At 34.6% G+C, this 27,899-nt stretch overlaps 1 protein-coding gene across 3 annotated transcripts in view; it reads right to left on the reverse strand.

The window, feature by feature from the left end:
* Positions 1-469: 469 nt before the first annotated feature.
* BBS7 (Bardet-Biedl syndrome 7) overlaps positions 470-27,899 on the reverse strand; it is a 44,017-nt gene continuing 16,587 nt past the window's right edge. The window contains exons 7-20 of one of the 3 annotated variants that reach the window (XM_060105593.1): positions 27,694-27,810; positions 25,741-25,871; positions 21,689-21,773; positions 20,844-20,946; positions 19,001-19,193; positions 17,705-17,779; positions 14,868-14,933; positions 10,049-10,188; positions 7,870-8,034; positions 4,558-4,667; positions 4,335-4,438; positions 4,060-4,183; positions 2,110-2,255; positions 470-1,622 (exon numbers count right to left, since the gene is read on the reverse strand). In XM_060105593.1, coding sequence (XP_059961576.1) covers positions 2,122-2,255; positions 4,060-4,183; positions 4,335-4,438; positions 4,558-4,667; positions 7,870-8,034; positions 10,049-10,188; positions 14,868-14,933; positions 17,705-17,779; positions 19,001-19,193; positions 20,844-20,946; positions 21,689-21,773; positions 25,741-25,871; positions 27,694-27,810 — 1,547 coding nt within the window. In that variant the 3' untranslated portion in view covers positions 470-1,622; positions 2,110-2,121. Of the gene's footprint in view, positions 1,623-1,958; positions 2,256-4,059; positions 4,184-4,334; positions 4,439-4,557; positions 4,668-7,869; positions 8,035-10,048; positions 10,189-14,867; positions 14,934-17,704; positions 17,780-19,000; positions 19,194-20,843; positions 20,947-21,688; positions 21,774-25,740; positions 25,872-27,693; positions 27,811-27,899 lie in introns of those variants that run through there. The other 2 variants (XM_060105583.1, XM_060105603.1) reach the window with 2 other exon arrangements.

Here is a 27,899-nt window from a genome sequence, read left to right on the forward strand (position 1 = left end):
TAAGTCTACTGTGACTTTAAATAGGGCCGCTAGGCGGTCCCTGTCTCGGGGCAAGGGCTGTCACTAGGATAAGCTGAATTAAACTTTAGCAATTAGTAGCGGGCCGCCCCGGCCTTCTGCCCTAGGACCTCCAGTTAGCTTGACTGACTAGTTTCTCAAGGTCTAAAATCTGATCCGGCCACATACTGGCCTGGTGGTCTTGTTCAAGTTATTCAGTGTCTCCAATTCTCAATTTTCCTATCTGTTAATTGGGAATAATATCTACGCGTTATACAGTTGTCGTTAGTATTAAATAACGTGCATAAATCATTTAACACGCTGCTTATGTAACATATAATATTGGAAGACTATAATGTCATCTTACCATTTAGGTGTTTCTTCACAGACTTATGCTTTTTATTTTTCCTAATGAAGATGCAATTAATTTAAAGTGCCACCTTGAACTGTTGATATATGTAACAAACAGTAATATACTACAAGAAATTCAACTAGACAGTCATTAATTTTTATTTCTTTTTTTCCCCAAGGTGTGGCAGCCGACAAAAAGCACGGAGTAAAATTCTAGTGACCTAGATATAATTATGTGTTCTATTTAGAAATGAAGGTTGTTTAAACATAGTAAAAACAATATGACCTTATAAAAGTAAAACTCTCTTAGCAATATGTGCCTTTAACAAATTTTCACATTTAATATACAAGGCTTGCACATAACTAATAAATATAATGGTATAAAATTAAGAAGCACTGTTGTTTTCCAACAAATTCATAAGTGTGCCCTTCTTAAAAACACACAGAATAGTTTATTTTCTATTGTAATCCTTATGGTATTTTAAACAACCTTTAAGTACAATATTCACCTGAATATGAATAAAATATGAATTAAGATTAATGACTTCCATAGCCTTAAAGTCATATTTCCCTCCATTTATGATAAAAAAGAAATCAGTGGATATTAGTGCAGGAAAATCTAAGAAGCTATCACTATTTCGACACTATTCACATGTAGTATACTTGTATATAGCCCTACTTGTTACAGCACATCAAGTTAAGATCCCCCCAGTCTGTGCAAATTCTGCTGATTTCCCTGGCCAACTCAAGTATTTTACAAACTGAGCATGGGTCACAAAACATTACCAAGCAATGGCAAAATCAATTGTAAATCAATCTCAATTCCTAAAAAAAAATTTGTTATTTCCCCTGGTTGACAACATACATAGTAACCAGAACGCAATCCAGGCACCAGAACTTGTGTTCCACCTTTACAAAATAATAGCATGTCCTCTTAAACATTTAACCTCACTGAGAATGTTTTCTTACATGATTTGACAAAATAATCAATATATGTTGTCAAGATCAAATGAGGAGGGACTTCCTTGGTGGCACAGTGGTTAAGAATCCGCCTGCCAATGCAGGGAACACGGGTTCAATCCCTGGTCCAGGAAGATCCCACATGCCGCGGAGCAACTAAGCCCGTGCACCACAACTACTGAGCCTGTGCTCTAGAGCCCACGAGCCACAACTACTGAAGCCTGCGCGCCTAGAGCCCGTGCTCCACAACAAGAGAAGCCACCCCAACGAGAAGCCCGCACACCGCAACAAAGAGCAGCCCCCACTCACCGCAACTAGAGACAGCCCGCACACAGCAACGAAGACCCAACGCAGCCAAAAATAAATTAATTAAAAGAAAAAAGATCAAATGAGGTAACATACGTAAATACATTTTGAAAACTGTAAAGCAGTTTATACATATGTGTGTTACCTTATTAAATATTTGAATATATTTTTATTTTCCAAATAGTTCTCGATTATTATAAACATTATAATTATTATAAAATAATTATTTTATATGATGATTATTATAAAACATCCACTTGAAAAAAATTCATTAAAATCCCTTATAATCATTCCACTTGTTTTAAAAATAAAAATTCTCTTTATTTTTAAAAAGTTGCATTTGTCAAAAAAAATAGAAACATTACTAAAAAAAAGTCGTAACATATATTTTTAGGTAATATTAAAAAACGCACTTGAAATAAAAGTATATACAGTTAGCTTGCAATTCTATTTTAACATTTTTCTTTTAAACATACAGCTTCTTTGGAACTTTACCTTATTTATATTTCATGCAGCATCAAAGAAAGCAATCAATGCATTTTGGTCATAACTGTCCAGAATCTCCAGTAAAAGAGGCACTTTGGTTTTTACATTGGTGCCTTTGAATTTGAACTTATCTATGAAAAGATCGGTGATCATGCCTATAAAGAAAAAAATGTTAATTTTCTGTCATTAATTCTATTAATGACACATTATTTAATGAAAGTAAGCGACTGCTTGATAATCTATTTCTAAGCACCTGTAATTCCATTATTTAACATACAGAAATCTGAAAGGATTGATGCATTAAAAAATATTTGGGGGGATTTTAAGGCAAGTTTCAAAATATAAATCATTTGGCTAATAACCCTCTTAACAATTGGTTATAAGCTATTAATTCAGACAGTCAACTGCTGGCCACTTTTGAACTGCTATTGGTATATATAAAATTACAATAAGTGGGGTTTTTTTTTTGCACCAGGCTGACCATTTTGACATAGTGTAGACATATTCTGTTCATAACAGCTTTATCTGAATTAAAATATCCCATCTATATGTTGACGATTCTTAGGATTTGACTTGAAGGCAAATATTTCTAGTTTCAAAGATCTGGGCAAATTATTTCACCTTTGAGTTTTTGCATATATATAGTGGGAATAATTCAAGCTATCAATCTTTTATCCAAAACTCTTGATGCAAGATGTGTTTCATAATTTTTCATATTTTAGGAAGATAATAAAAGGAATATACCATAATATGCCATATATATGGCATAATACCCGTGGAAAGTGAGTGGCAGCATCTGATAACAAAACATAATATTTCTGCAAGAAAATATATGAATATTCATACTAAGTGGAATAAAAAAACTATAAATAACCTCGTATCAGTTTAAGTGAGGTTTTATCATTAATTCAGATCAAGTCAGATTTATTGCCAAATGATTTATGAACAAAGTTTTTGATTTCAAAGCTCTCTGGACTGTGGAATTGGTGATAAGATATGGTGGTTCTGCACCACCCATCTTCTAAGTTGTAATGGGGATAAAAGATCATGTGTTTGCCATAGAGTAAATATTAAGATATTAGATATTATTGTTACCATTTATGAGCAAGTCTCTGGGCATAAACTAAATTCATTAGGTAGATCTTAAGGATCAATATGGACTGATGATACCAACTGACTATACAGAAGACTCGGCACACTGCAAAAAACTTGCATTTGGGGGCGAGGAGGTTCTAATGAAGGCTTTGCCACCACCTACCTATGTGACAACACATTCTTAAGCTCAGATTTCAGTTTACAGATGTGAAAACCAGAGATAACACTATCTACCTTGCAGAGCTGTTGTAAGGATTAAATATCCCCCATGATTATAAAGATGTTATAAATAAATAGGCATGCTATGCACAATAGGTCTTATATAAAGATCACAAAAAATGTTTCCTTAAGCTGTTCCTTCCTTCCTCCCTCTTGCTCTTGCTTTTTCAATACAACTGTGAAACATTCAACTTCTCACCACCAAAGCAGAATGAGTTTTAAACGTAAATTGACACAGCACATATATACCCCCTATTAAATTTTGCATAAAAATATTAAATGCTGCATTTTGATATTTCAGAATAGCAATAAAAACTGAAAATTATTTGTGTGAAATATAGCCTAAATTGTAATGCTTCACAGGTTACATTCATTTCACACTGGGTTTCTTCATATATATAGATTAATTCATTGCATTACACTTATTTCACTTCCTAATATTTATTTGTATTTTATCTAGTAAAAATATTAAACATTAAAACCAACTTGACAAAATAAATATATTGGGCAGTACATGGGTTGTTACTGGTTCATGACTGCTGTAATCTTTGCCTATCTCCTTCTGCCCAGCTTCTCTCATGTGATCCTTTGCAAACAGCCAGTAGAAAATAAATAGGACAAGGTATTCTAGAATAGTTCACTAACCATAGAGTCTTTCAAGATGTGCAGGTTGCTTTTTGTATTCTTCCTGTAGGTGATCTGCCTCTTCTAGGATACAGCGATATTCTGGTATCAGAAAGTTTGTGTTTCCCTCATGAACCTGCAATTCCTTATTTAAAATTAAAAACAGAAGCACTTAATGTACAAAATTTAATCCAGTGTAAAGTGTATTTAAAGTGGAAAACTTTAAGGTCTTTACAATTTTAGAAATCCCATCACAATAAAATAATGATTATGAGTCCCGTGACACAAATACTTACTTTTAAAGCATCAATTAATTGCACTTTCTTAGCCAAAAGCAACTGGTACTCCAGCTTTGGGTGGATTAGCTTTAATGTGTGTTTGACTGATACTTCATTTATCTCTAGAAGAAGTTGAGTCAGGCACAATTAGATAAGTCACTTTGATCAGGAACATTCTTATTGTAACAACAACCCCCCCAAAAACAGAAAGAATGATTCTTTTTTTTTTTTTTTTTTTTACCGTATGATATGTTGAGGTTAATTTTCCTTCTTGTAGCTTCTTTAGAGAGCACATCTTTTAGGATGGATATAGTAGAAATGTTGTCAGATTTAAAAACTCCTTCACCTTTTCTATAAAATTAATATTTTTAAAAGAACAGCTTTAGAAGGAAATACATCCAATAAATATGTCCAGTAAATACATATTTTGCGACTAGGACCTTGTGTTTAGACTTCATTTAATTTTAGATTTCTTTATATACACATCTCATTATTAATGTAAAACATATTTAAACATGTAACCCTTTACTGTTGTAGCAATTCAAGTTCTAAACATACTTGTAAAACTGAATAAAAGATGTTAGACACATGCCTCTGAAAGATACAATTTATATAAGTTCTTCATTTAAAACACCTTTTTTTCATTTTCACTAATAAAATTTCCAATAGCTAACCCCTTATGTATATAAAATGCATTTAGAATTGCTTGCTTTCACATAAGTTTTTTTATGTAATCACATAAATTACAGGATGACTATATGCTTCATCCTTAAAAGAAAGCTAATATCAAACCTAAGAGTAACATCTTCTGTTCTTCCATGCCCAGCATCCATTGCCACTTCTTATGTTCACAGGACCCTTCTTTTTCTTTATGGAACCCCTCCTTCTCTCTCTCTCTTTCTCTCTCACCCTTTTCAATCCATATAGTTTCATTGGCACTGGCCCCAACCCCATTTCTGAGACTTCAGGAGGAAGTTTTCAGCAGCGTATTCCATACACCTGCGCACAGTGGTTCACGACTCAACCATGATACTCAATCCTGGGACTTTTATTGGAACTAGTGGGAAAGAGAGGCTATGGTAGCTGAAAAGATATAAAGCTGGATGGAACTGTTGGTGGCCACCATGGCACTACATAGGAAAGCCAAGAGAAGACAAAAACAGAGCTGAGCAATGGAAAGGGATAAAGTCTTGACAATATCAGTTAAGCCACTGATCCAGTTATGCTTGAGGCAGACTACTGCTAGTCTTTTAAGTTATATGAGCTAATAAGTTCCTTTTATTTGGTTAAGCCTGCTTACGTTTGGTTCCTTTTTTGGGGGGGGGTGGTGCGCGGGCCTCTCACTGTTGTGGCCTCTCCCGTGGCGGAGCACAGGCTCCAGACGTGCAGGCTCAGCGGCCAAGGCTCACAGGCCCAGCCGCTCCGCGGCATGTGGGATCCTCACAGACCGGGGCACGAACCCGTGTCCCCTGCATCGGCAGGTGGACTCTCAACCACTGCGCCACCAGGGAAGCCCATGGTTCCTTTTTATGATGACCAAAATTTTCCTAATTAATATATACCATCTTTTACATATTCAGTGTTGCCTTTTTATTTGCTTTTATATTGACTGCTGTAGGCAAATGCTAATTCTTTTTTTCTAGAAAGATGAATAATACACACTTATTTTGATCCCAATTATGTGTTAGAAATGAGATTTTTTTCACTAGTCTTCAATTTTAATTAATGATATTTAACATTAAATACTTATACAGTACCTGGCACTGTGGAATGACTCACATGGTTTATCTTCCTTTAAGCATCACAATTCAGTGAAGTAAGTGCTACTATTTCCATTCGTCAGAAAGGAAACTGAAACCCAGAAAGTTAAGTAATCTAGCTAAGAGCAAATAGCTGGTGAGTCACGGAGCCAGATTCAAACCTAAGTGTGTCTGTCTCCAAAGTACATGCTTCTATACTTCTTCCATATATATGTATTTTATGGAACAAAAAACATTTATTGAGTACTGCTATGTTCAAAGCCCTGTGTTAGATACTTGGAGGATACATACAAAGTTAATTAAGAAATAAACTCTGCCCAGAGCTTACAATCTGATTTAGAGACAAGCTTACATAAAAATTATTATATACTTAAAAAAAATAACAATAAAAACCTAAGGCAGGTAAGAATAAAATGTTATGGGAACAGAGAAGAGAATCAAGGAAGACTTAAAAAATGTAGCTATTGAGTTGGGCCTTGAAGAATAAGTGGAGTTTTGACTATTAAGGAAAGAATATTTAAAGACACAGAATGGTAAAAAGCAAAGGTATGCTATTATAAAAATATGTAGTATGCCAGGGGCCTGTCAAATTGTCTGCTATGATTAAAACGTGAGGTTCGCTGTGGTACTTCAAAACTGAAGTCATGATTCCAGGTTTACACAGGTAAGATCCCCTGGAGGATACAGTGAAACACCCCCATAGAACTGATGCTAAAACCAATTAGATTTCTGGAGAGTTCTTGGTCCCAAAGGCTATATTCAGAGGTAAAATTATGTGTTCACTGTTGTTACCAGAACCTAGCATGGTAAAGTCACAGCTAGGAAGCAGAAAGTAGAATACCTCAGTAAACTGCTTAGTGAGAGAAGCTTTAAGAGACAGAGACAGAGAGAAGATAAGAAACCTCCTCCCCTCCAAACAAACAAAATTAAAAAACAAAAACAAAAGATCAAACAAACAAAAACAACCTACAGATGTGAGAGAATGAGAATGCAAAAACCTTAAAGAAGTATGAGGGTACAAGCTCAAAGCAGATGTAGAGAAATCAGCCTTACCCAACACATTCAGAAAAAGAACAAAGGAGAAGGAAATTTTAGCCTCTACTATATTCGGAAACAGAAATTAGGGGAGCCTATGGGAGGTGAGTAGGGAGTGACAGTGAAGGGGGCAGGAGGGCAACTGGGAGCTTGAGAAGAGTGTCAAGGAATAATGACCTTCACCTCAATGTGGGAGCTTCAAAAGCCCGCATGTTCTAAGCTCTCAAGTTCTTGAACCATTTCCTATTTTTGCACAAAGAAATTCAATGGTAATTCTTCTTGTAATTCTTACTGGAATTAGGATAAATGTTCAAATCAATTTGGGAAGGACTTGCATGTTTACACTGTCTTCATATTGATAACTATAAAATATATTACTCCATTAAATCAAGTCTTTAATGTCAATAAAATTTTAAAGTTTTCTTCATGAAGTTCTATGTATTTCTAATAAAGAATATTTTTACAGATTTTATATGAACATTTTGTTATTGTTATTGCTGTTCTGAAGAATCTTTTTAAACAATTTATTTTCTAACCGGTTATGGCTGAGAATTGGAAAGGTATTGCTCTTTCATATTCATCTTTAGTCAATCATTTTTTAAACTCATTAATTCCATTTGTTTTTCAACAGATTCTCTTAAACAGTATAGTTTTTCAATCATATTATTTGCAAATTATTACTGCCTTAAAACTTATGAAAATTTAGAAGTTCCATTTATGTAAAAAACACTTGTGAACCAGGAATAAGTTTTATTTACCTGTAGGTACTTTCAAGTTGTGTATCCAGGAAGGTGTTCTGAAAGTAAAATGTCACACATTCTCCTGCTGGAGGTTTTTCAGGAACTTCAGGAAGGCAAAAAACCACCCAGGAGTGAAGTTCAGCAAAACTGAACTGGCCTGTCAAAGTCAGTGTATTCATGGGTCTGCAATTAAATAGCAGAGGTACACATATTTGTCTGGGAATACACAGAGGTATTATATGTACTCAACACATTAAAAAACAGAATTTTGCAACAGTAGTTACAAATAGAAAAGCAGCCATTTAATTTTTCTCAGATTAATCTTACCCATCAGATAAACATTTTGATTTCAAGGAAAAAAAAAGAATGCTTACCTATACCTGTACTTTTAATATTCAGTTAAGTGACATAAATAGCTTGTTTTCATTATAACATGCCTTCACAAATACAGTTCAGTTTACTCAGGTAAATTCCATTTTTTAAAAGTTCATCTAGTGTTTATATTATAGGAACTACAAAACATAAGAATCTCCTAAAGGAAAAAATCAGCATAATGTGAAGGCAAAGAATTGGGCTTTTAAGTAAGATGTACATGGGTTTGAAACACTAGCTGCATGCCACTGGGAAAGTTAGGGAATGATACCTTCTATTTTGCAGGGATAAGGATCTATCTGCAAATTACACATACCCACAAAAGGTTGTAAAATAAATCAAATAAATTTAAAATAAATCAAATGGATAAAGAATTAAGAAAATGCAAGTTTGTGGAATTAAAGGTACAGAAAGAATTTTAAGAGAATACAGAATAGAAAGGACTTTTGAGATCACCACACCAACTCTATTTGCAGATGAGAGAACTAAAGCCCAGAGATTAAATTATTTTCCCAAAGTCATGTAGGAACAGATATAAGGCTATAATCTGAGTCTCCTGAGTCCCAGTTTGCTGTTCATTCCAGAACACCACGCTATACCTCCTTTAACAACTCTGACTTTTAAGCAGGAAGACACCCTCAGAGAATCCATTCTCTTTAATGTTTTCCCAAAACCTTCCTTAGGAACTTTTCTCCTTACATCTTATTTAAATTACGTATCTTTAAAATTATAAGATGCAATAGAAACAACATAGGCTTTGGCCTCAAATCTTCACTCAGTTTCTCATATCAACAAGTTACTTACTTTTCCAAACATTACTACTTGTTTTGCCGTAAGACTTAAATGGTAACACCTAAGCACTGAGCATGGCACAGGGCAAGTATTCACTAATTGTTCGTCTCTTTCCCTTCTTCATTTAAGGCCATGGTCTCTCATTTTCAGAAAAGAAAGTGAAAAACTATAACCAGGAGGATGATTAAGTTGGAATGGAAGTTAGAAATAATAGGGACTATTACAACTAATGGCTCTACCAGTATTCCCTGAGGTGAAGTAGAAAGGAAATATAGTGTTTGAGGCTAATACAATAAGGTCCTGTTTACAGAGAACTCAAATGCTAAACAGTATTTTCTCACGATAGATGTTTGAGACAGAGAACTATTACTCTACTGATTTCAGAATGGTAAATATATGAGAAAGATAGGAAAGTCCAGCTCAAATCAGCCTCTAAAAGAAGACAAAGACTCTTACATCTATCAGAAATATTAACACAGGTATCCCCTGCTTTTTGAAAGTTCACTTTATGCCACTTTGTTTTTACAAAAGGCCTACACGAGTGCCCATTTTTGGTAACCAAGAGAAATCCAAAGAGGATTTTTGCTTTTACCAAAAAAGGTGAAAAGCAAAAACAGCCTCAGCGTTCATTCTGCAGTGGCTGTTACCGAAGCAGCAACTACCCCAGCAGCACTGAGAGCGGCCCCGCCGAGTTCCTTCTCCAGGAACTACACTCAGCTTCTTAGTATCCGGTCACATAGCTTTGAACTGTCTGTGAGCATCTGTGCTTTATCCCAATTTATTTTGAGCATCCCTTATCAAGATGTGTCCTACAGTAACTGCTTCTTCGCTTTATGCTATTTTGGCTTATGAAAGGTTTCATAGGAACACTCTACTTTCAGATAGCGGGGGAAACTTGTACACAGCATTTAAATATTTATTTAATTTTTTAAAAGTACAACTAGCTACCAGAATTTACACTACTAAAATAAAAAGCAACTTTATCTGCATCATGTAATATCTTAAAAATAAACTTCTCCCTCCTTTGTCCTACCTGTCATGATCAATAAAGTGAGTTCTTTGATGGAGTGAAAGGGGTTTGATAAGGTACTGGCGGACCTGACATGTTTTGGGTTGAATTCTTGGAGTCACATATGCTTGAAGTGTGCCATACTGGCCTTCAATTGAGCGAATCTAAACACAAAAGGAGAAAGAAAATAAGAATAATCTAGCAACATAAAGGCTATCTTTAAAATGTTCAACACAAGCAAGCAGGTACTCAGACCTTAATCTCTTCTGTAATATGCTGAAGGAAATAAGGACATTCTATTAAATAAGAACTTTTTTTTTTTTTTCCAGTACGCGGGCCTCTCACTGTTGTGGCCTCTCCCGTTGAGGAGCACAGGCTCCGGACGCGCAGGCTCAGCGGCCATGGCTCACGGGCCCAGCCGCTCTGCGGCATGTGGGATCCTCCCGGACTGGGGCACGAACCCGTGTCCCCTGCATCGGCAGGCGGACTCTCAACCACTGCGCCACCAGGGAAGCCCAAACAAGAACTTTTTACCTCTACAGTAAAAGAAAATTTTAAAAGATTTTGGAAATCAAAAGCAAAATTAATCCATCTATGAAAGTCATCCCCACCACATATTTTTAGGTCTGTCATTCCAAAAGACACACATTCTCACACACCACCCTATCACATCTAAAAGTGTAGGTGTATAATATATTGTATAAGATTCACATAAAAATGGTTAAAATTTAGACATTTTTGTTGAAGGGATAAGTGGGTCAATAACTAATACTTCATTTTCTCAGAAATAGGGGTATTATAGTATATGGCTATTTTTATAAAAACCTACTGACAGAAAAAAAAATGTTTCCAAGAACTTAATTCTTGACTTTCTATGAAAATAGAGAAGCATACTCACAATCTAATTATGACATACCTGGATTAGGAAATTCTTTTTAAGCTATTTTGAATATGGCTAGTTGGATATCCTGAGAATTTAAGACACTTACAGAAAACCCTAATTCATGAAATTGTGAAGACCTAATTTTAGGAGTTAGAAAGCGGTCAAGTTTCTCCCTCCTGTCCTTTTCAGCTCTTCTCTGTTCCAATTCATTAAGTGGATTGTAGTACCTCTTGTATTACAAAGGCAGCTTCTCTAATCTAACTGATACATCAGTTCATACTTTTCCTGGCATGTGAGGGGGAAAAAAAAATCAATGTTTTACCTAAATGGGAAACATAAATAAAAGTTTAAAGCAAGATTTTTTGCAAATTTTATACTGAAAATATTGTTCTGAATGGGAAGAGAGAAAAGATAAGGAAAAGAATAAAAATACAGAAGGAAAATAAAAGATCGATCTGATAAAGCTATATTTTAGGGTTTCTTTTTAAAGGGTAAGCTTACACTGGCACATAAGTTTTTCCACAATAAGTTTACAATTAGTACAACACGGGGAATATAGCCAATATTTTATAATAACTGTAAATGCAATATCAACTTTAAAAAAAGAATATAATTGTTCATAATATTAAGAAAAGTCATAATGCTTTCTCTGATTATATACTTCATATTCATTATTTAAAAAATCCACACAATGAAGAAAAATTAGGATTAACATATAAGTAATCTGAAATCCTACCACCCAGAGATGATCATTATTGTTATTGTGATAGTCAACCTTTCATACATCTCTCTATGCAGATGTACAAAAATAAATGCATAACTTCACATGACTAAATTATATTTATATCATAGACATCTTTGTTTTTATTTCTAATAACCACATTTTTCCCTTATCTCTGCCTCTCCTAATACCATCACCTCCCTCCCATTCCCATCCCACTCATACCTTCCCCCTATTGTATGACCTATCATATCAGACAGGTATGTTTCTTTTTATACATTTCTTCATATTATAGATAATATATATATACATATGTAGGACTTTTATCTGCATTTTGTGTTTTTCATGGAATTTGCTCCATGTTAACAGGAACTGACCAACTCATTCTTTATTGCAGCTCTGCAATATTCTGTGAAATGGATAAACAGCTATTTATTCAAACATTAAATTACTAAGTGTTCACTTTGGTTCAACATTTCTGCCTCTACAAACAATGCTGCAGTTAATTATATACATATCTGTGTGTACAATACTGTGATTTTATTGCTATGAAACAGATTCCAACAAATGGGATTATAGCCTATTTTACCAAAGTAGCAATAACAATTTTTATTTCCTTCAGCTATGATTGAGAGTGTCCTTTTCCTCATCCTGCCACCTGGTAATTCTGCTTTTTCAAAATTTTTGCCAATCTGTTAGACAAGCAGAAACTGATTTTTGTTATTTTGAGTTTCCCTAACTGATAACGAGGTAGAATATGTTCTTTTAATATTTGTTAGCTATTTTGATTCCCTCTTCTGTGAACTGCCTACCCATATTGGCCTATTTTCCTAATTGGGTAGTCTTTTCTTTTAAGGAACAAGATTCTTTCTTTCTTTGGCTGCGTTGGGTCTTAGTTGCAGCATACGGGATGTTTCATTGCAGCGTGTGGGCTCAGAAGTTGTGGTGCGTGGGCTCTCTAGTTGTGGCATGTGGGCTCCAGAGTGCATGGGCTCAGTAGTTGCAGCACGCAGGCTCTCTAGCTGTGGCACACAGGCTCAGTAGTTGCAGCGCATGGCCCTAGTTGCCCCGTGGCATGTGGGATCTTAGTTCCCCAAACAGGGATTGAACCCACGTCCCCTGCATTGGAAGGTGGATTCTTAACTACTGGACCACCTTGGGTAGTCTTTTTAAACAACTTATAGGCAGTCTTCATATTCTGATATTCACCCATTATCTGGAAGGCAGCTTCTTTTTGAAAATAACTAGGTACTTAATTCATCTGAATTTATCTTTTACAATATATGACATAAGAATCCACTTAATATTCTTCCAGATGTATGCCAGCTGTGCCAATAGCAATTTTTATTTTTATTTTTATTTTTTTAATTAATTAATTTATCTTTGACTGCGTTGGGTCTTAGTTGCTGTGGGTCTAACCACTGTGCCACCAGGGAAGTCCCACCAATAGCAATTTTTAAATAAAAATAGTAATTTAATAGAATTTTCCCTACCTAAAAATGCTGTGCATTAAATTCCCATAAATATGTGCTGGGCTATATTTCTATACTTTATTTTGTTGTGTGACCTATTTATTTAGGCCTTGTAAATACCCCACATTATTTTTATTATAGTAGTTTTATAGTACATTTTACCATAGGGCAAGTTCCACCTTTTCTCCTTTTTCATAGTTTTGTTGGCTCTTTTCAGGCATTTACTCTTTCCTCTGAACTTTAAAGTTATTGTATCCAATCTTAAAAAAGAACATAGGTTTTTAACATTTTAGGCCTACTTCCTAATTTATTGGCACAATCTAGCTCAGTGAATGTAATCTAAAAGTTTAATTAGGTTACATAAATATGCTGAAGTATATTCCTTTAGAACTTATACCAGTTTTCAATTTTTCTTTCAAAATACATGAAAGGGGACTTACACAGATGAAAATAAATTGTTTAGAAAAAAATTACATTTTAACTGGAACTTCCTTAACCAGATATGAAAAAGTTATTGTGCAATAGCATCTCTCTTGAAAAAAGCACACTTTGAGTTTCAGAACATCAGGAAAAAGTTATAGTGCTTAATTTTTGGATCATAAACATATCAAAAATAATTTTTTTTAATTTCACACTAAAAATTAAATAACTAAAATAAACTTGTGTGCTACAATCATTATTTAATTATAAAAGTGATTATGTTAGTAAATTGCAAAAGGAAACTTCAAAGATTTTCCCTGGAATAGTTGGTAATGACATCACTGGAATGCAATCAGAAAAATCCAGATAATAGGAGAATATAGGGCAAACGCTCAGATACTTCAATAACCAAATTACCTTATTTGGACCATGATTGGATCAAACAAACTAAAAACAAAAAACACTACACTAAACATTTGATAATACTAAGGAATTACTATTATTTTTCTTAGGTGTGATAACAGTATTGTGGTTATTTTTTATTTTTATTTTTTTGCAGTACGCGGGCCTCTCACTGCTGTGGCCTCTCCCATTGCGGAGCACAGGCTCCGGATGCGCAGGCTCAGCGGCCATGGCTCACGGGCCCAGCGGCTCCACGGCATGTGGGATCCTCCCGCATCGGGGCACGAACCCGTGTCCCCTGCATCGGCAGGCGGACTCTCAACCACTGTGCCACCAGGGAAGCCCTGTGGTTATGTTTTTAAAAAGAGTTCTTATCGTTTAAGTGGAGATATGTATATGCATAACAGATTCACTTTGCTGTACACCTGAAACTAACACATTGTAAATCAACTGTACCCCAATAAAAATTTTTAAAAAAATACAAATTTTACATAATTACTTAGAAAAAAGAGTTCTTATCTTTTAAACATATGTACTGAAATATTTACTAATAAAATTATAAAGTATCTTGTATTGGCTTCAAAATAATTTGGAATGGAGAGGGACAGCATAAACAGGATTGTCATGAGTTGATCATCGCTGAAACTGGAATCATTACTTTTATGTATGCTTGAAACTATCCATAATAGAAAATTAGAAAAAATATTTCCAGTTAGAGGAAATTTAGGATTGATAATTTTAGAGAACGTGACTGGTTGAGTGCTAACAGAAAAGAGAGTGGTTTGGTCTGATTTAAAACCTAATAGGTCATTCAATAGACATTATTCCAAAATGCTCATTTCAGGGAGAAATTTAGTGCAAAGAAATGATACATATGTTGCAAGATTTACCAAGGAAAAAAAAAAGTTCAAACTTTCAAGTATAGGTAATCTCAAACAGTTTTACCTTGAGTTCCAGCCTTGTGGTATTTGCCTGGCACCGATAAGTGGCGAGAAGAAAGTTGTCATTTGACTAGGAAGAATTCAAAGTTGAGGGAAAGGATGAATCTATGTTTTCAACAATAACAACTGCACCAACAGTAATAATAATATTTATTTTTACTGAGCACCTATCATTTGGGTGGCACTATGCTATGAGCTTTATGCTTATTCCTACAAACAACCCTATGTGGTAAGTTTTAACAGATGAAGAAATTGAGGCCTGAAGGGTTAGGTAAATTTCCTAAATGCCAGTAAGTAATAACACTGGTATTCAAACTCTTATCTTTAAGACTCTAAAGCTCAATGCTCTTTCCATATTAAATCTCTCCAATAACACTTTAAAATATTAATTGTTCTCCCAAAAATTTAACTGGCAGTGCAAACTCCTAATGTTTGTATTATAAAGGCAAAAACATCGATGTTCAGTGTTGAATGCATTTGATTTTCACACATACTTATAGACAACTGAGAAATATCTCATCTATGCATTCCCAGCAAATAGCATAATGTCAAGTAGACTGTAGGCATTCAACACGTTTGTTGAACAAAATTGGAGAGGTTAGTTCAAGTATGATAACTTCTTAAAATTGAATAATAAACTACTAAAAACAGAAGAGTATATCTGTGTGCATGAATTGCAAAATCAGACAAAGCAACATGAACTATTTGATATGCAATTTTCAGTCACTGCTATTTCCCTATTTTTAATAAATACTGAAGAAATAAAAAGAATGCTAATGTTAAAAAGAAAATTCAAATGTTTTATTCTCAAATCATTTAAACTCAGCAAACACAGAGGATCAGTCAACTTAAAAATAAATATACTTTTGTGTAATTCAAAACAAATGTTATATATTTAAGTATTTATGGATAAAATTATATATATTAATTAAAGGGGACAGAATGTCTGGAATTTGGTTTGGGATGGGGAGGGAGAGGGTAAAGAGCATAAAACAAGACTGGCCATATGTTAAAGTTAGTGATGAGTACATGGAGGTTATTATAGTATTCTTTCTCCTGTATATACTTGAAATCTCCATAAGATTTGTTTTTTAAGCCATCATTCTAGAAAATAGGTTTTAAATTGGTATGAAATACTCATTTCAAAGAATCCTGCAGTGATATAAACAGGTTAATCTTTCACTGTAACTTAGGAATTAAAGATTTGAAGTTCATACTAACTTGATTTTTTAAATGATCATAAAAATGTAGGTCTTAATCTTTTATGTTTTATTCTCAAACAGGGATGACAAAGCACATATGATAAATAATACAACTGCTATAAAATCTCTTATCAAAAAAAAAGCTTTACTCTGAAATTAGTTTGAAAATTATTCCCTAATATAACTATCAACTTTGTTCTTTATCTACTCTTGTTATCCTTCCCTTTTTAATGCCAACTCCAGTCACCATTTCCTGCTCTGGCTTGCCTTCTCCAACGCAGCTGCTCCAGACCTTCTCTGAACCCTAACTTCTCTTCAGGAGCCATACCTAAGCTCTGAGACTGCTAGTCAAGCAGTACCATGCAGAAAGAAGTGATACAGTAAGCGTGTCCAAAAGCTCTGATATGGTCTCATCCCAGGTACTTTGCACACAGTAAGTGTTCAATAAATGTCCGTTGAATGAAGGTTAAGCAAGAGTCAACAAGAAAAAGTGAGGAAAGACAGGCAGATGGAACAGATCATGTTTAAATGTAGGAATGTGTGAAGCTGTATAGCATTTTCAAGAAATTTTAAGAACTTCAGTTTGGCAGAAATCATGTGCATGGGAGGGAAGGTAGCAGCTGGTGAGAGATTAAGTTGGAGATGTAATCAAGAGCTGAATTACAGAAAGTTTTTTATGCTACAGTGAGGAATCTTGACTTACATGCAGCTCAGGAAATAAGGAATCTTTAAAAGGTTTTGAGAAAAGGAATGACACGGGGATGTTTGTCTTTTAGGAAGGCCTCTCTGGTGGCAGTGCACAGCATAGCCTGGAGGTGACAGGCAATACTGGAGGCACAGAAACTGGCAGACGAGGAGTTCAAGCAAAAGCATTATGAGGGCCTGGAAGGTTAACAAGTGCAAATGAAGCAGAGTAGACGTAGAAGAGCAAGGAGGTAGAAATGACAGAAATTAGTGACTACAGCAGCAACCCCCTTATCTGTGGTTTCGCTTTTCAGCGTTTCAGTTACCCACAGTCAACTGTGGTCTGAAAATATTACATAGAAAATTCCAGAAATAAGCAATTCATAAGTTTTAAATTGCACACCATTCTGAGTAGTGTGATGAGAACTTGTGACATCCCACTCCATCCTGTCTGGGACATGAATCACCCCTTTGTCCAGCATATTCATGCTGTATATGCTACCCGCCCGTTAGTCACTTAGGAACCATCTCAGTTATCACATAGACCAACCTTCATGGTATTGCAGTGCTTGTGTTCAAATAACCCATGTTTTACTTAATAACAGCTCCAAAGTGCAAAAACAGTGATGCTGAAAGAAACATCATATCATACAGGGGTTCCCTACTATTCGTGATTTCAGGCATCCACTGGGGGTCTTGGAATGTATCTCCAGCAGATAAAGGAGGGACTATTGTAACTCGATTTAACAGGTCAGAGAGAGGAAGGAATTTAGGACAACATTCCAGTTTCTGGATTTTCTGAGGATAGGGAAAGAGAGTAGAAGCAGATTTTGAGGGAAGGGTTATGAAAGGAAATACAGAGGAAACATCAAACACTAGTAGCATTTACAGGCTTTATACAAAATGGCATAATGGAAATGAAAGCATTTGAAGAATTTTTTATATTTTTACTCACCTCAGAATCACAGCTGCTAAAGCTGACAACAGCAGAATTTTTATCCACATCTAGTAAATCTATTGGAACATCACTCTACAGTCAATATTAAAAAAAAAAAGGTTGAGATGAAAAACTAAAAATTCTCACAACACATATTTTCTCTAAGGGTTCTCCTTAGTTCTAGTTTACGTTTGTCTCTAAATTTGACAGTATGAACTCTCTTAACTTGTATTTGATAATATGCACTTCTAGAAAATAAATATAATAAAGAATAAGAGTTATATTACAATGACATATTTTTTTCTAATCTGGATTAATCAGATCACAGAATTTCATCTCTCATTGCTCTCTTTAAAGTATACTCTTCCTACCTTTTTTTGTCAGTGCTAAAAATGTTACCATGGGCTGCAAATAATCATATGACCATTCTTACTATATCAGTTCATTTTTATCATTTTTTACTTCACCTGTAACACAGAAAGGGGATAATTTTTGGTCTCCTCCAGAGAGGTAGCTTCTAGGACAATGCTGTTGTACTGTGTTCTGTGTGAATGGTGCTTCTGGAGTTGTTCAATGCAGTAGCCCTTGAGCTAGCATTACCTGAGAGACATTTCTGCCTCTAAGTTTTAATTAATAATCTGATCTCTCCCCCACATCTTTTTAAACTTTGTCATCTTCTTCCTCTTTATTCTTTTCTCATTTTCTGATGGGTTTTCCATCTTGCTTATTTTCCATTCATCCTACTATCATCCTTTTCCACTCCCTGAATATCTTCCAATTTAAAGAAAAAATAATTGTTAAGCAACCATACTCCAATGTAAAATAAAAATTAAAAAAAACTAATAACAAAAAAGAAAAAAGAATTAAATACATTGATAAATGGAGTTATACACTATTATCCCTAAGTTTCACCTTTTGAGATTATCTACCTAGAAACTGATGTTTAACGAGCAGGCTGTATTATTTTAGTAGTTGGAGCTTAAAAAAGGTTCTAATAAGGATATAAAATACTGGAGTTCTCTAAGTCACATCTCTGTTAAGATTCTCCTAAAGGCTAACCAGAGAACAAATCTTTAATGTCCTTTCTAGGTCTTCCTGAAACTTAAGTCCATTGGTCTTTTGTTTAATATGTACGGGATAAATAAAAAATAAAGACATAATTTAAATAATCTATGAGCCAACTGATTAGCTAATGGAAGATTAAGATAAATATTTAAAATCACTGTTTAAAAGTGTTCAATAATAATTAGTGCATATGACTAGTTTGCAAAATAGATCCAGCCATAAAACAAAGAAATTAGACATTTTGCTTACCTGTATTAAGACATTATCTATTGCCATCTGAACCTCTAAGATAAGGCTGTAGCTGGCATCATCTTTATTTAATGTAAACTTGTCATTTACACTAAATGAAGGTACTGCTGATTTTGCTTTGCTTGACTGAGAAGACAATTGATATTTCTCTCTTTCCTGTAGTACCTTATATTGCAGATGTTCCAACTCACTCCTAGAGGAAAATATATACAAATTTGTCACCTATAAGTATAAACATTTGAGATCCTTAGAATATTTACAAAAGTCTGAGACATTTACTGCTGCAAAATGCATTTTTATTGGTTGAGTTAGAACTATAACACTAATAGGAACAAAATTTTTACTTCTATGACTGACCTAATGGTTCTACATTATTTATCTCTGATCTAAAAAGTAAAACATCTACTCAGCCCCACACCAGCAATATTAATAAGGCATTGTAAGAATCAAGGCAGGCTGCAAATAATCAATCCTAATATATGAATCTGGTTACAGTCACATATAGCACTAATCAGAAAAGAAACTGATTGTTCTGGGGTAGAGGAACATATTAGATTTAATAAGAAGAAACAGAACGTGTGAAATCAGTAAACATGTACCTTTCAGTAAGATATTATGGGCAACAGACAAAATAAGAAGGCTGCTGAGTATGAATATTTTGGAGACCACAAGGATAATCATGAGCCAGAGGTACAGCTGAAGTTCTACCAAGTGTTGGAGATTGAACTGTGCAGGCATTGCTTAGAGCTGCTCGAGTTAAAGGGAAAGGAAATGAAGTAAATAGTAACTAGGGTAGAACAACATGAGGTTTAGCTACTAGCCCCAATTTAGGGGGAAAATTCTGGGAAGGCGCTTGGAAGGGATTTGTGCACTAAACAAAGGAAAAGATTCATTGGCTCAAGAAATATTTACTGAGTGACTCTATGTACTTAGGGTCCGGGTGCTGAATGAACAAAATAGACATAAGCTTCTCGTGAACATACATTCCAGTGGAATCAGGAGGGGGCTGACTTGGTTATAAATATGAGGTATTGTACTGAGGACATGAGATAGTAGTTCATTAACTCTCCTTGGTGTCCTTGCTGCATGAACATTAGAGCTTTCTCTCTTGGTGACTTTGGTGAACTGGTTTGTGGTGAACTGGTGGTGTGGCTTTAGTGAACTAGTACTTGTGGCATTTGCTTGCCTCAAAAACTTCTGTAGCCATCAACTACCACCAAAAAAGGATCAGCCCTCACTCCTGAGGGCTGAGGGCTGAAGGGCTAGGGTAAGGAGAATAGTCATTAAAAGTTTCAGCGACTCCCACTTCTTCATTGTATGCAGCAATTTTCCTTGAGGCCATTTTCACAGGACTTGTCAAACTGAACAGGCCATGAAAGCAATCCCTGTGTCTAAGAGAGTCAACATTACTCAGTTCCAGTAAGAAAACTTATAAGCCAAAGTTACAGACTCAGAAGGGTCCACAAGAGCAGTAAACATTAGAATTAATGAGGAATAGAGCCATCTGTGTTGGTTTCTTTCTAATGTCTATGAAAACAAACAAACAAAAACACCACTGTAACTGTTTATAATAAACGAATGAAAAAATACAATTCTTGAGCTAAGAAAAAAATCAACATAGAATAAAACATATAAAAAGTGTATTTCTAACTCCAAAATATTAATCAGCACTTACTGCTAATTTTCTCAAACTGATAAGCTTTTATTTAAAAAGGTGATAAACTAATTAAATGTATAATTCCTTCCAATAAAATATACTGCATTTATAAATAAGAAAAAAACAACAATCACACACTTTATGAAATGAAAAAAAATAAAGACACAAACAAAAATCCAAAATTACCGTAAAGAAGCAATTTTATTCTGCATCTCCTGATTAATTTTTAGTTCTTCTCCTGGTCCACTTTCCTTATGAATAGGCTCTGTTGTCAGACCTGTAACCCAGCCTGCAGAGATGAATTACAGTCGTGCACCATTAAGTGCTGCTAGTGTTAAAAGAAACCCAAGATACATGCCCCTGTGTCCACCAACATCAACCTCACTTAGTCTTGGACTTATTCCTTTTCAAAAAACAAGACAAAACAAAACACAAAAGAAATCAAGCTAGAAGATATTCAAACCATAAAGAAATTACTTTGGATACCATTTTTGTTTTGCCTGAAATACTGTAATACTATGATTAAGGAAATCTTTCACTTCTTAATTTAAAGTTTTAGTTTTCAAGTATGGAATAAGTCAACACATTCTAGGCAAGTGCAATAAATAGTTGATGAATAAAAGTTGTCTTTCAAAAATTATTTTCATGGAAAGTTAAACTCTCATATAATTATTGTGAGAATACAAAAATGACCTACTCAAAAGCAAGCAAGTTTTATAAGAAATGTACACAGTAACAAAACAAACTAAATTTCAGTAAATATTCTTTTTAAACCAAAGGATATCATTTAATTTTCAAAGATGCTAGAGATATACTAAGTACTTTTAAAAAGTATTATTCAAATATTAACTGTTTTATAAATCAATACACCTACTCCTTTTCTTATTTTTTAACTATTAGAGCTTTTAATGCTGTAGGTAAGAGTGACTTACTAATAAACATTTTAAAAAGTAATCATCAAAAGCAATTTATTAAATTTATATTTTTTATTATTGATTCTTTCTTCAACTAGCTATTACCATTTACCTTACCTGAATATGTGGATACCACGATTTCATCATAGCCATCTTTCCCTACACAACCACCCTGGATAGATGTGACACTCTCAGACAACGTCTAAAATAAATTTAAGATCAAGCACGTCATTAATAAAATTTCACAGATATGTGAAATAATAAGCCACAAAAATTATTTTCCTTTCTCCCAACATTCAACATATATTTATTGAATACTTATTATGTGTAGACACTGAGATTGGAAAGGTGAAAATCCTGCACAAATGGCTGAAAATTCCAGTGCTTTTTAATTTGGGGAAAGAAGATTGAAAATGATTCATATATTTGTGTGTACCACTCAGCTACAGTAGTCATCGAATGAGCAAAATCATTTATTTATATAAAGAAATAAGTTTTTTTTAAAAAAATGACATAAGCAGGGATTCCCTGGCAGTCCAGTGGTTAGGACTCTATGCTTCCACTGCAGGGGGCCTGGGTTCCATCCCTTGTCAGGAAACTAGGATCCTACAAGCCATGTGGCCCAAAAAAAAAAAAAAAAAAAAAATTACATAAGCAAAACTCTCAATAAATTTAGTTTATTACCTGAATTCCACAGACCACCTCTCATGTGTTTTCTCCAAATAGTTTTTTAGAAGAATGAAGAAGATGCTAGCTTACATAGAACCTTTAGACAATTTGCTACTATCGAGAGAAACCAAGTTTTTCAGATGATTCAGGGTTTATGTCTCTTTTAAGCAATACTTCCCTAACTTGTCTGACAATAATCATTTGGGTGAGTCAACTAGGAATCTGTATTTTTAACAAGCACTCTAGGTCATTGGCTTTCAAGCTATTTGGAAAGCAAGCAATAAGTTTCATATTGCAATCTGGTATAATTCACACATGAACATACACAACAACAGATATAACTTAAAAGGTTTGTGTTGTACTCTGATATATTCTAATCTATTCTCTTTCATTTAAAAAAAATGTGTTGGCAACCCATTAATGAGTTTGACTAGTAGCTCTGCCAGGTAATTATTATCAGGCAAGGCCCAGAACCATTGTCCTAAAGGAGAAGGTAGAGGGAATGGACACCAGCATTAAAAATGCTAGTTCTCTTCATCCTCCCTGTAAGAGGCAAACCTCTGAGCTATTCTGCAAATCAGGCTATCTTAGCTGTTCCTGAGCTAATTACCTGAGAGATTCAAGTAACAAAGGTTTGATTATACATTTGCATGAAGTTAGGTTCATAGGTGTATTTTTTTTTCTTTTTTTTTTTTTTTTTTTGGCCGCACTGCACATCTTGCAGGAATCTTAGCTCCCCGACCAGGGATGGAACCCGTGCCCCCTGCAAGGGAAGTGCAGAGTCCTAACCACTGGACCACCAGGGAATTCCCCAACAGGTGCATTTTTAACAAGTGTCCCAGTGGATTTCATATACACTAGAATTCTTCAAACTTTTTTGTTCATGTTCTCGCTAAAGTTAATTCTGAAAAAACAAACAAATAAAACTGCATCCATCCCTGTGTACATTTTTAAACTGACTTTCAGATTTTCATCACCACTTTAAATAGTTACACAGAATGTAATATCTGGAAGTTTTAGAGATTATAATTTTAAAATAAAACTGTCACATAATCACATCCCAATCATACCCAATGAATCTAAATATCAAGACAAATTTATATACACAATTGGATTAAAAATGAAAAAACAAATCCTTCTTTCACAGCTGGAAATTTTACATTGTTCCCTAAACTTCTATTTTCACTCCATTTCCCCCACATATATTTATCTTAATGTAATGTACTCATATGCTTGAAATTCTTTTACACTTCTCTGCAACCAAGAAAAAAGAAATAGAATTTTTTTATCTTCTGTGATTAAAAAGCTCTAAGAATTAGAAATTTCTATTGTCCTAATTATTAACATTTCACAGTTGATTGACAAATATATGTTTTATATTTTTAAATAATAACTAACCACTAAAACAAAATTCTATAGGAAATGTATCTCATGAGACAATGGGGCATTTTTTCCTTCTAAATTATTCATATACCACAATTAGTATTAATTATATATTGGTAGAATGAGACTGAGTTCAACATCAGTCCCATTCCTTTTTTTCATCTTCATAGATAGAAGCACTAATCGAGCTTAGTCCCATAAAGATATTGATGACAATAAAAGAAATTTTGTTGTAGAAAGTTCACTCTATTGTTTAAATATCTTCCAAGTTACATACCTAAAATTATCTGATCTACCACTGAAAATGTTTAATGATGTATCATCTGACACCTTGATTAGGTCCTCCTTCTATTTATTGAAAGCAAAACACTGGAAACCAGCTGACTACAGAAGAATGTTTTACCAAGTCAAAAGAGTCACACACATTCTCACTTTCTGAGTGGTTTACTGAGTGACTATTAATTATAACTTACTCTTTCACTCACTTAGAAGTACCTTATTTAACCTGATGTACTCAGAAAAAGTTACAAAAATTAAAAAACTGTTAATTTCTACGTGTTTTTTGTCAATACATTTTAATGAAATTCATTTATCTTATTACTTCAAGTACCTTTTTATAAAAGTCTTGGAGTTGTAGATTTAATTAATTCAACTTACACCTTAAAAAAACAGTCATAGAACCATAACACAGGAGATCATAGACAACATAGTATAGACATGCTTTATATAAGTAACAACATGGAATGCCAATTAGGGGAACTCACAAGAAAATACCTTGGTCACTGCTCAAAATATTGGTGAATAAATATATATTTATAAGTTTAAATTAAAATGTGATGTTTAAGGTATGTACATATTGTCTTTTTATGATCTGCTCCTTAACTTTTTTGATTAACCAACCATCAGTCCAGACTATGTCAGATAAGAGGACTTCTCCTGATTAGGAAAACAATAAAGAGAGTGACATCATGAATCAAGATGAGGCAGCATATTCGCAGCCTTAACACAACATGGAAGCAGTACCTCTATCATCAGACAAACAGAAGAAAGATTGGGAAGAGAGGAATTCTTAGTGCCACACCTGGCAGAGGGGAGACATGCTATGTCATTACTGGGGTTTGGAATAGAAGTCAAAGAGGAAACTTGGGGTCTAAATAGGAAAGTTTCTCAGGGGGTGATGAGAAGAAAATGGGAGATCACCAACACAGGATTATTATGTACTTTTAAGCCTAAACTATTATTTGCATCATTAGCAAGGTAACTTTTTGCACCAAAGAAAGATGAACAAGTACAAAATAAATCCAGAAAATAAGTTGTATAATGTTTTTATCCCCATATTATCTATATAATAATATACTTTATCTATGTACCAAAACATCTGTTATTTACTGATATGCAATTAAAGTAGGTACTGGGAGAACTTTACCACTATTAGAGAAATTAGACAAAGAAAGAAAAGTCCATACTGAGTTGTGGTTTTTTGTTGCTGTCGTTAAACAGCCTCAATATATCATGCATGAGGCAGGATGGGGAAACCCTGGACAGGAGAACACCACTTTATGAAAATGAAAGATTCAGTTTATGCCAGAATGCTTCTCCATGTGACTCTGCACCTTGGGATAAACAAGCTTAATTACACTTAAAATTTGTGAACTAAAAATTACTCTTATCTAGTATTTCTTCTCATACTGTGGATCTTGGGTGGCAAGAAGTAAAATTGCTACTTTTCCCTCTCTGCTTAAGGATATTTTTGATATTGTCTTAACGATACGAAGTTTATTCCTAAAACACAATCTCATTTATGCTACCTAAACATATAAATGTTACTCCTGTAATCTATTACGCATTATAGAAACTAAGGTAATACATTTAATAATTTGGATACACAGTATTTAGAAATCAAATAAAAAAGTAATTTATTGTTCAGCTTGAGGGCAATAGCCATTTATTCAAACATAAGAGTAGCCTAGAGAAGATTTTGATAATGTCAAAGCAGAGATATTTTAAGCCAAACACAAGATTTTAATATATTTCATTTAATAAAACACAAAGTCAGTCATCTCTATAATTGTTTGATGAATAATAAGCATATATAGTCTTTTTAAAAGTGAACTTACCTGATCAAATCGTAGAACAGGCTCATTTGCATTATCAAAACTATACACTTCCACCATTCCATCATCTCTTCCAACAAGTAAATCTTTAACCCCATCACCCACAATGTCAAAGCTGTCAATACACAAAATACCTTTAAAAAAGGTAAGTGATAAGTTATCAATAAAATTGATATTATAGTAAAAATATACCAAGTATGAATGAAAAAATATATATATCAAATCAGAGTAGGAAAAAAAAAACAGGGTAAGTTAAAACAACTATAAGGCTTCCCTGGTGGCGCGGTGGTTAAGAATCCACCTGCTGATGCAGGGGACATGGGTTTGAGCCCTGGGCCAGGAAGATCCCACGTTCCACGGAGCAACTAAGCCCAGGCGCCACAACTACTGAGCCTGCACTCTAAAGCCCGCAAGCCACAACTACTGAGCCCACGTGCTACAACTACTGAAGCCTACGCACCTAGAGCCCGTGCTCCACAACAAGAGAAGCCACAACAATGAGAAGCCCGCGCACCGCAACAAAGAGTAGCCTCCGCTCACCACAACTAGAGAAAGCCTGCATGCAGCAACACAGATCCAACACAGGCAAATATAAAAAAAACCAAATAAATAAATAAATAAAAATTAAAATTAAAAAAACCCAAAACAACTATAACAATAACTTCCCAATTGAACTCCATGCCTCTAATTTTGATCTGCTTCCCTACAAACCCACTCTCCACGGAGTGTTTTTGTTTTAGTTTGGTAAATTAGATCACATCATACCCCCACTTACAATTCTCCAATGACTCCCCACTACAGTTAGATTAAAATTCAAACCCCTTTACCAAGGCTCATGAGGACCTTCGTGATTTGGCCTTACCGTACCTCTGTGACTCCATCTCATGCCATACGAATGTATTTAGCCACACTGGTCTTCCTTCTTCTCCTCAAATGAATCGAGTCTACCTCTGCCTCAAGTCCTCTGCCTTTATTTTTTCCTCTTCCTGGACATTCTTTTCCCCTAAATCTTATACATTGTTAACACGTTTTCTTGTCAATCAGATCTCATGCTGTACTTATAAATAGCCATCCAAACCTACCAAGTCAGATATAAATTCCCCTTAGAAAGGTGTAAATTCCTTAGAAAAAAGGAATATTCCCTGACCCGACTGCACTTCTTTGCCTCATACCAAGTACTCCTAAATTCCAATTAATTCCCTACAGCAAAAAACAAAAAATGGTTTTGAGCATAGATTAATGTTATAGATAGACATTAGTCCATAAAAGTCTATCCATCCCAATTTACTATTAGCATATATTACTTTAAAAATTATGGCAAAAGTATGATAGACCTGCTAAATAAACAAACAGTAAATAAACCTGAGGCAGCTCTGTAAATTGCTAAGTCTGCTATACATTATGAATAAATAAAACAGAATGAACTATATAATGTAGGTTGACCTATTTATCTATCTATCTATCGAACCCACGCCCTTGGAAGTGAAAGCATGGAGTCCTAACCATTGAATCAGCAGGAAATTCCCAGTATATTTTATTTAATAATCACTGAAATTCAGAATCTGAATTACATCAAAAACATACCTCCCGACTTCCCTGGTGGTGCAGTGGTTAAGAATCTGCCTGCCAATGCAGGGGATACGTGTTTGAGCCCTGGTCCAGGAAGATGCCACATGCCGCGGAGCAACTAAGCCAATGTGCCACAACTACTGAGCCTGCGCTCTAGAGCCCATGAGCCACTATTACTGAGCCCACGTGCCACAACTACTGAAGCCCGCGCACCTAGAGACTGTGCTCCGCAACAAGAGAAGCCACCACAATGAGAAGCCCACGAACTGCAACAAAGAATAGCCTCCGCTCGCCACAACTAGAGAAAGCCCACGCACAGCAATGAAGACCCAACGCAGCCGAAAATAAAATAATTAATTAATTAATTAATTAATTTAAAAAATATACCTCCCCTCTTTTTCTCATTTCGAATTTCCCACTTGTGTATTGGTTTGGATGTAGTGATCTGAATAAGCCCAAGTTTTCCATCTGACGTTCCAAACAAAAGGTCTTCTCCAGAGTCACCTAGTTATATTTAAAGTCAACATATATTTATCCCACAACTCACACTATATCTTTAAAATTGAAATATTTTCAGATGTATTGTCTTTCAT

The sequence above is a fragment of the Mesoplodon densirostris genome, chromosome 1 (genome assembly GCF_025265405.1).
Source record: "Mesoplodon densirostris isolate mMesDen1 chromosome 1, mMesDen1 primary haplotype, whole genome shotgun sequence".
In the NCBI taxonomy this organism is placed as follows: Eukaryota; Metazoa; Chordata; class Mammalia; order Artiodactyla; family Ziphiidae; genus Mesoplodon; species Mesoplodon densirostris.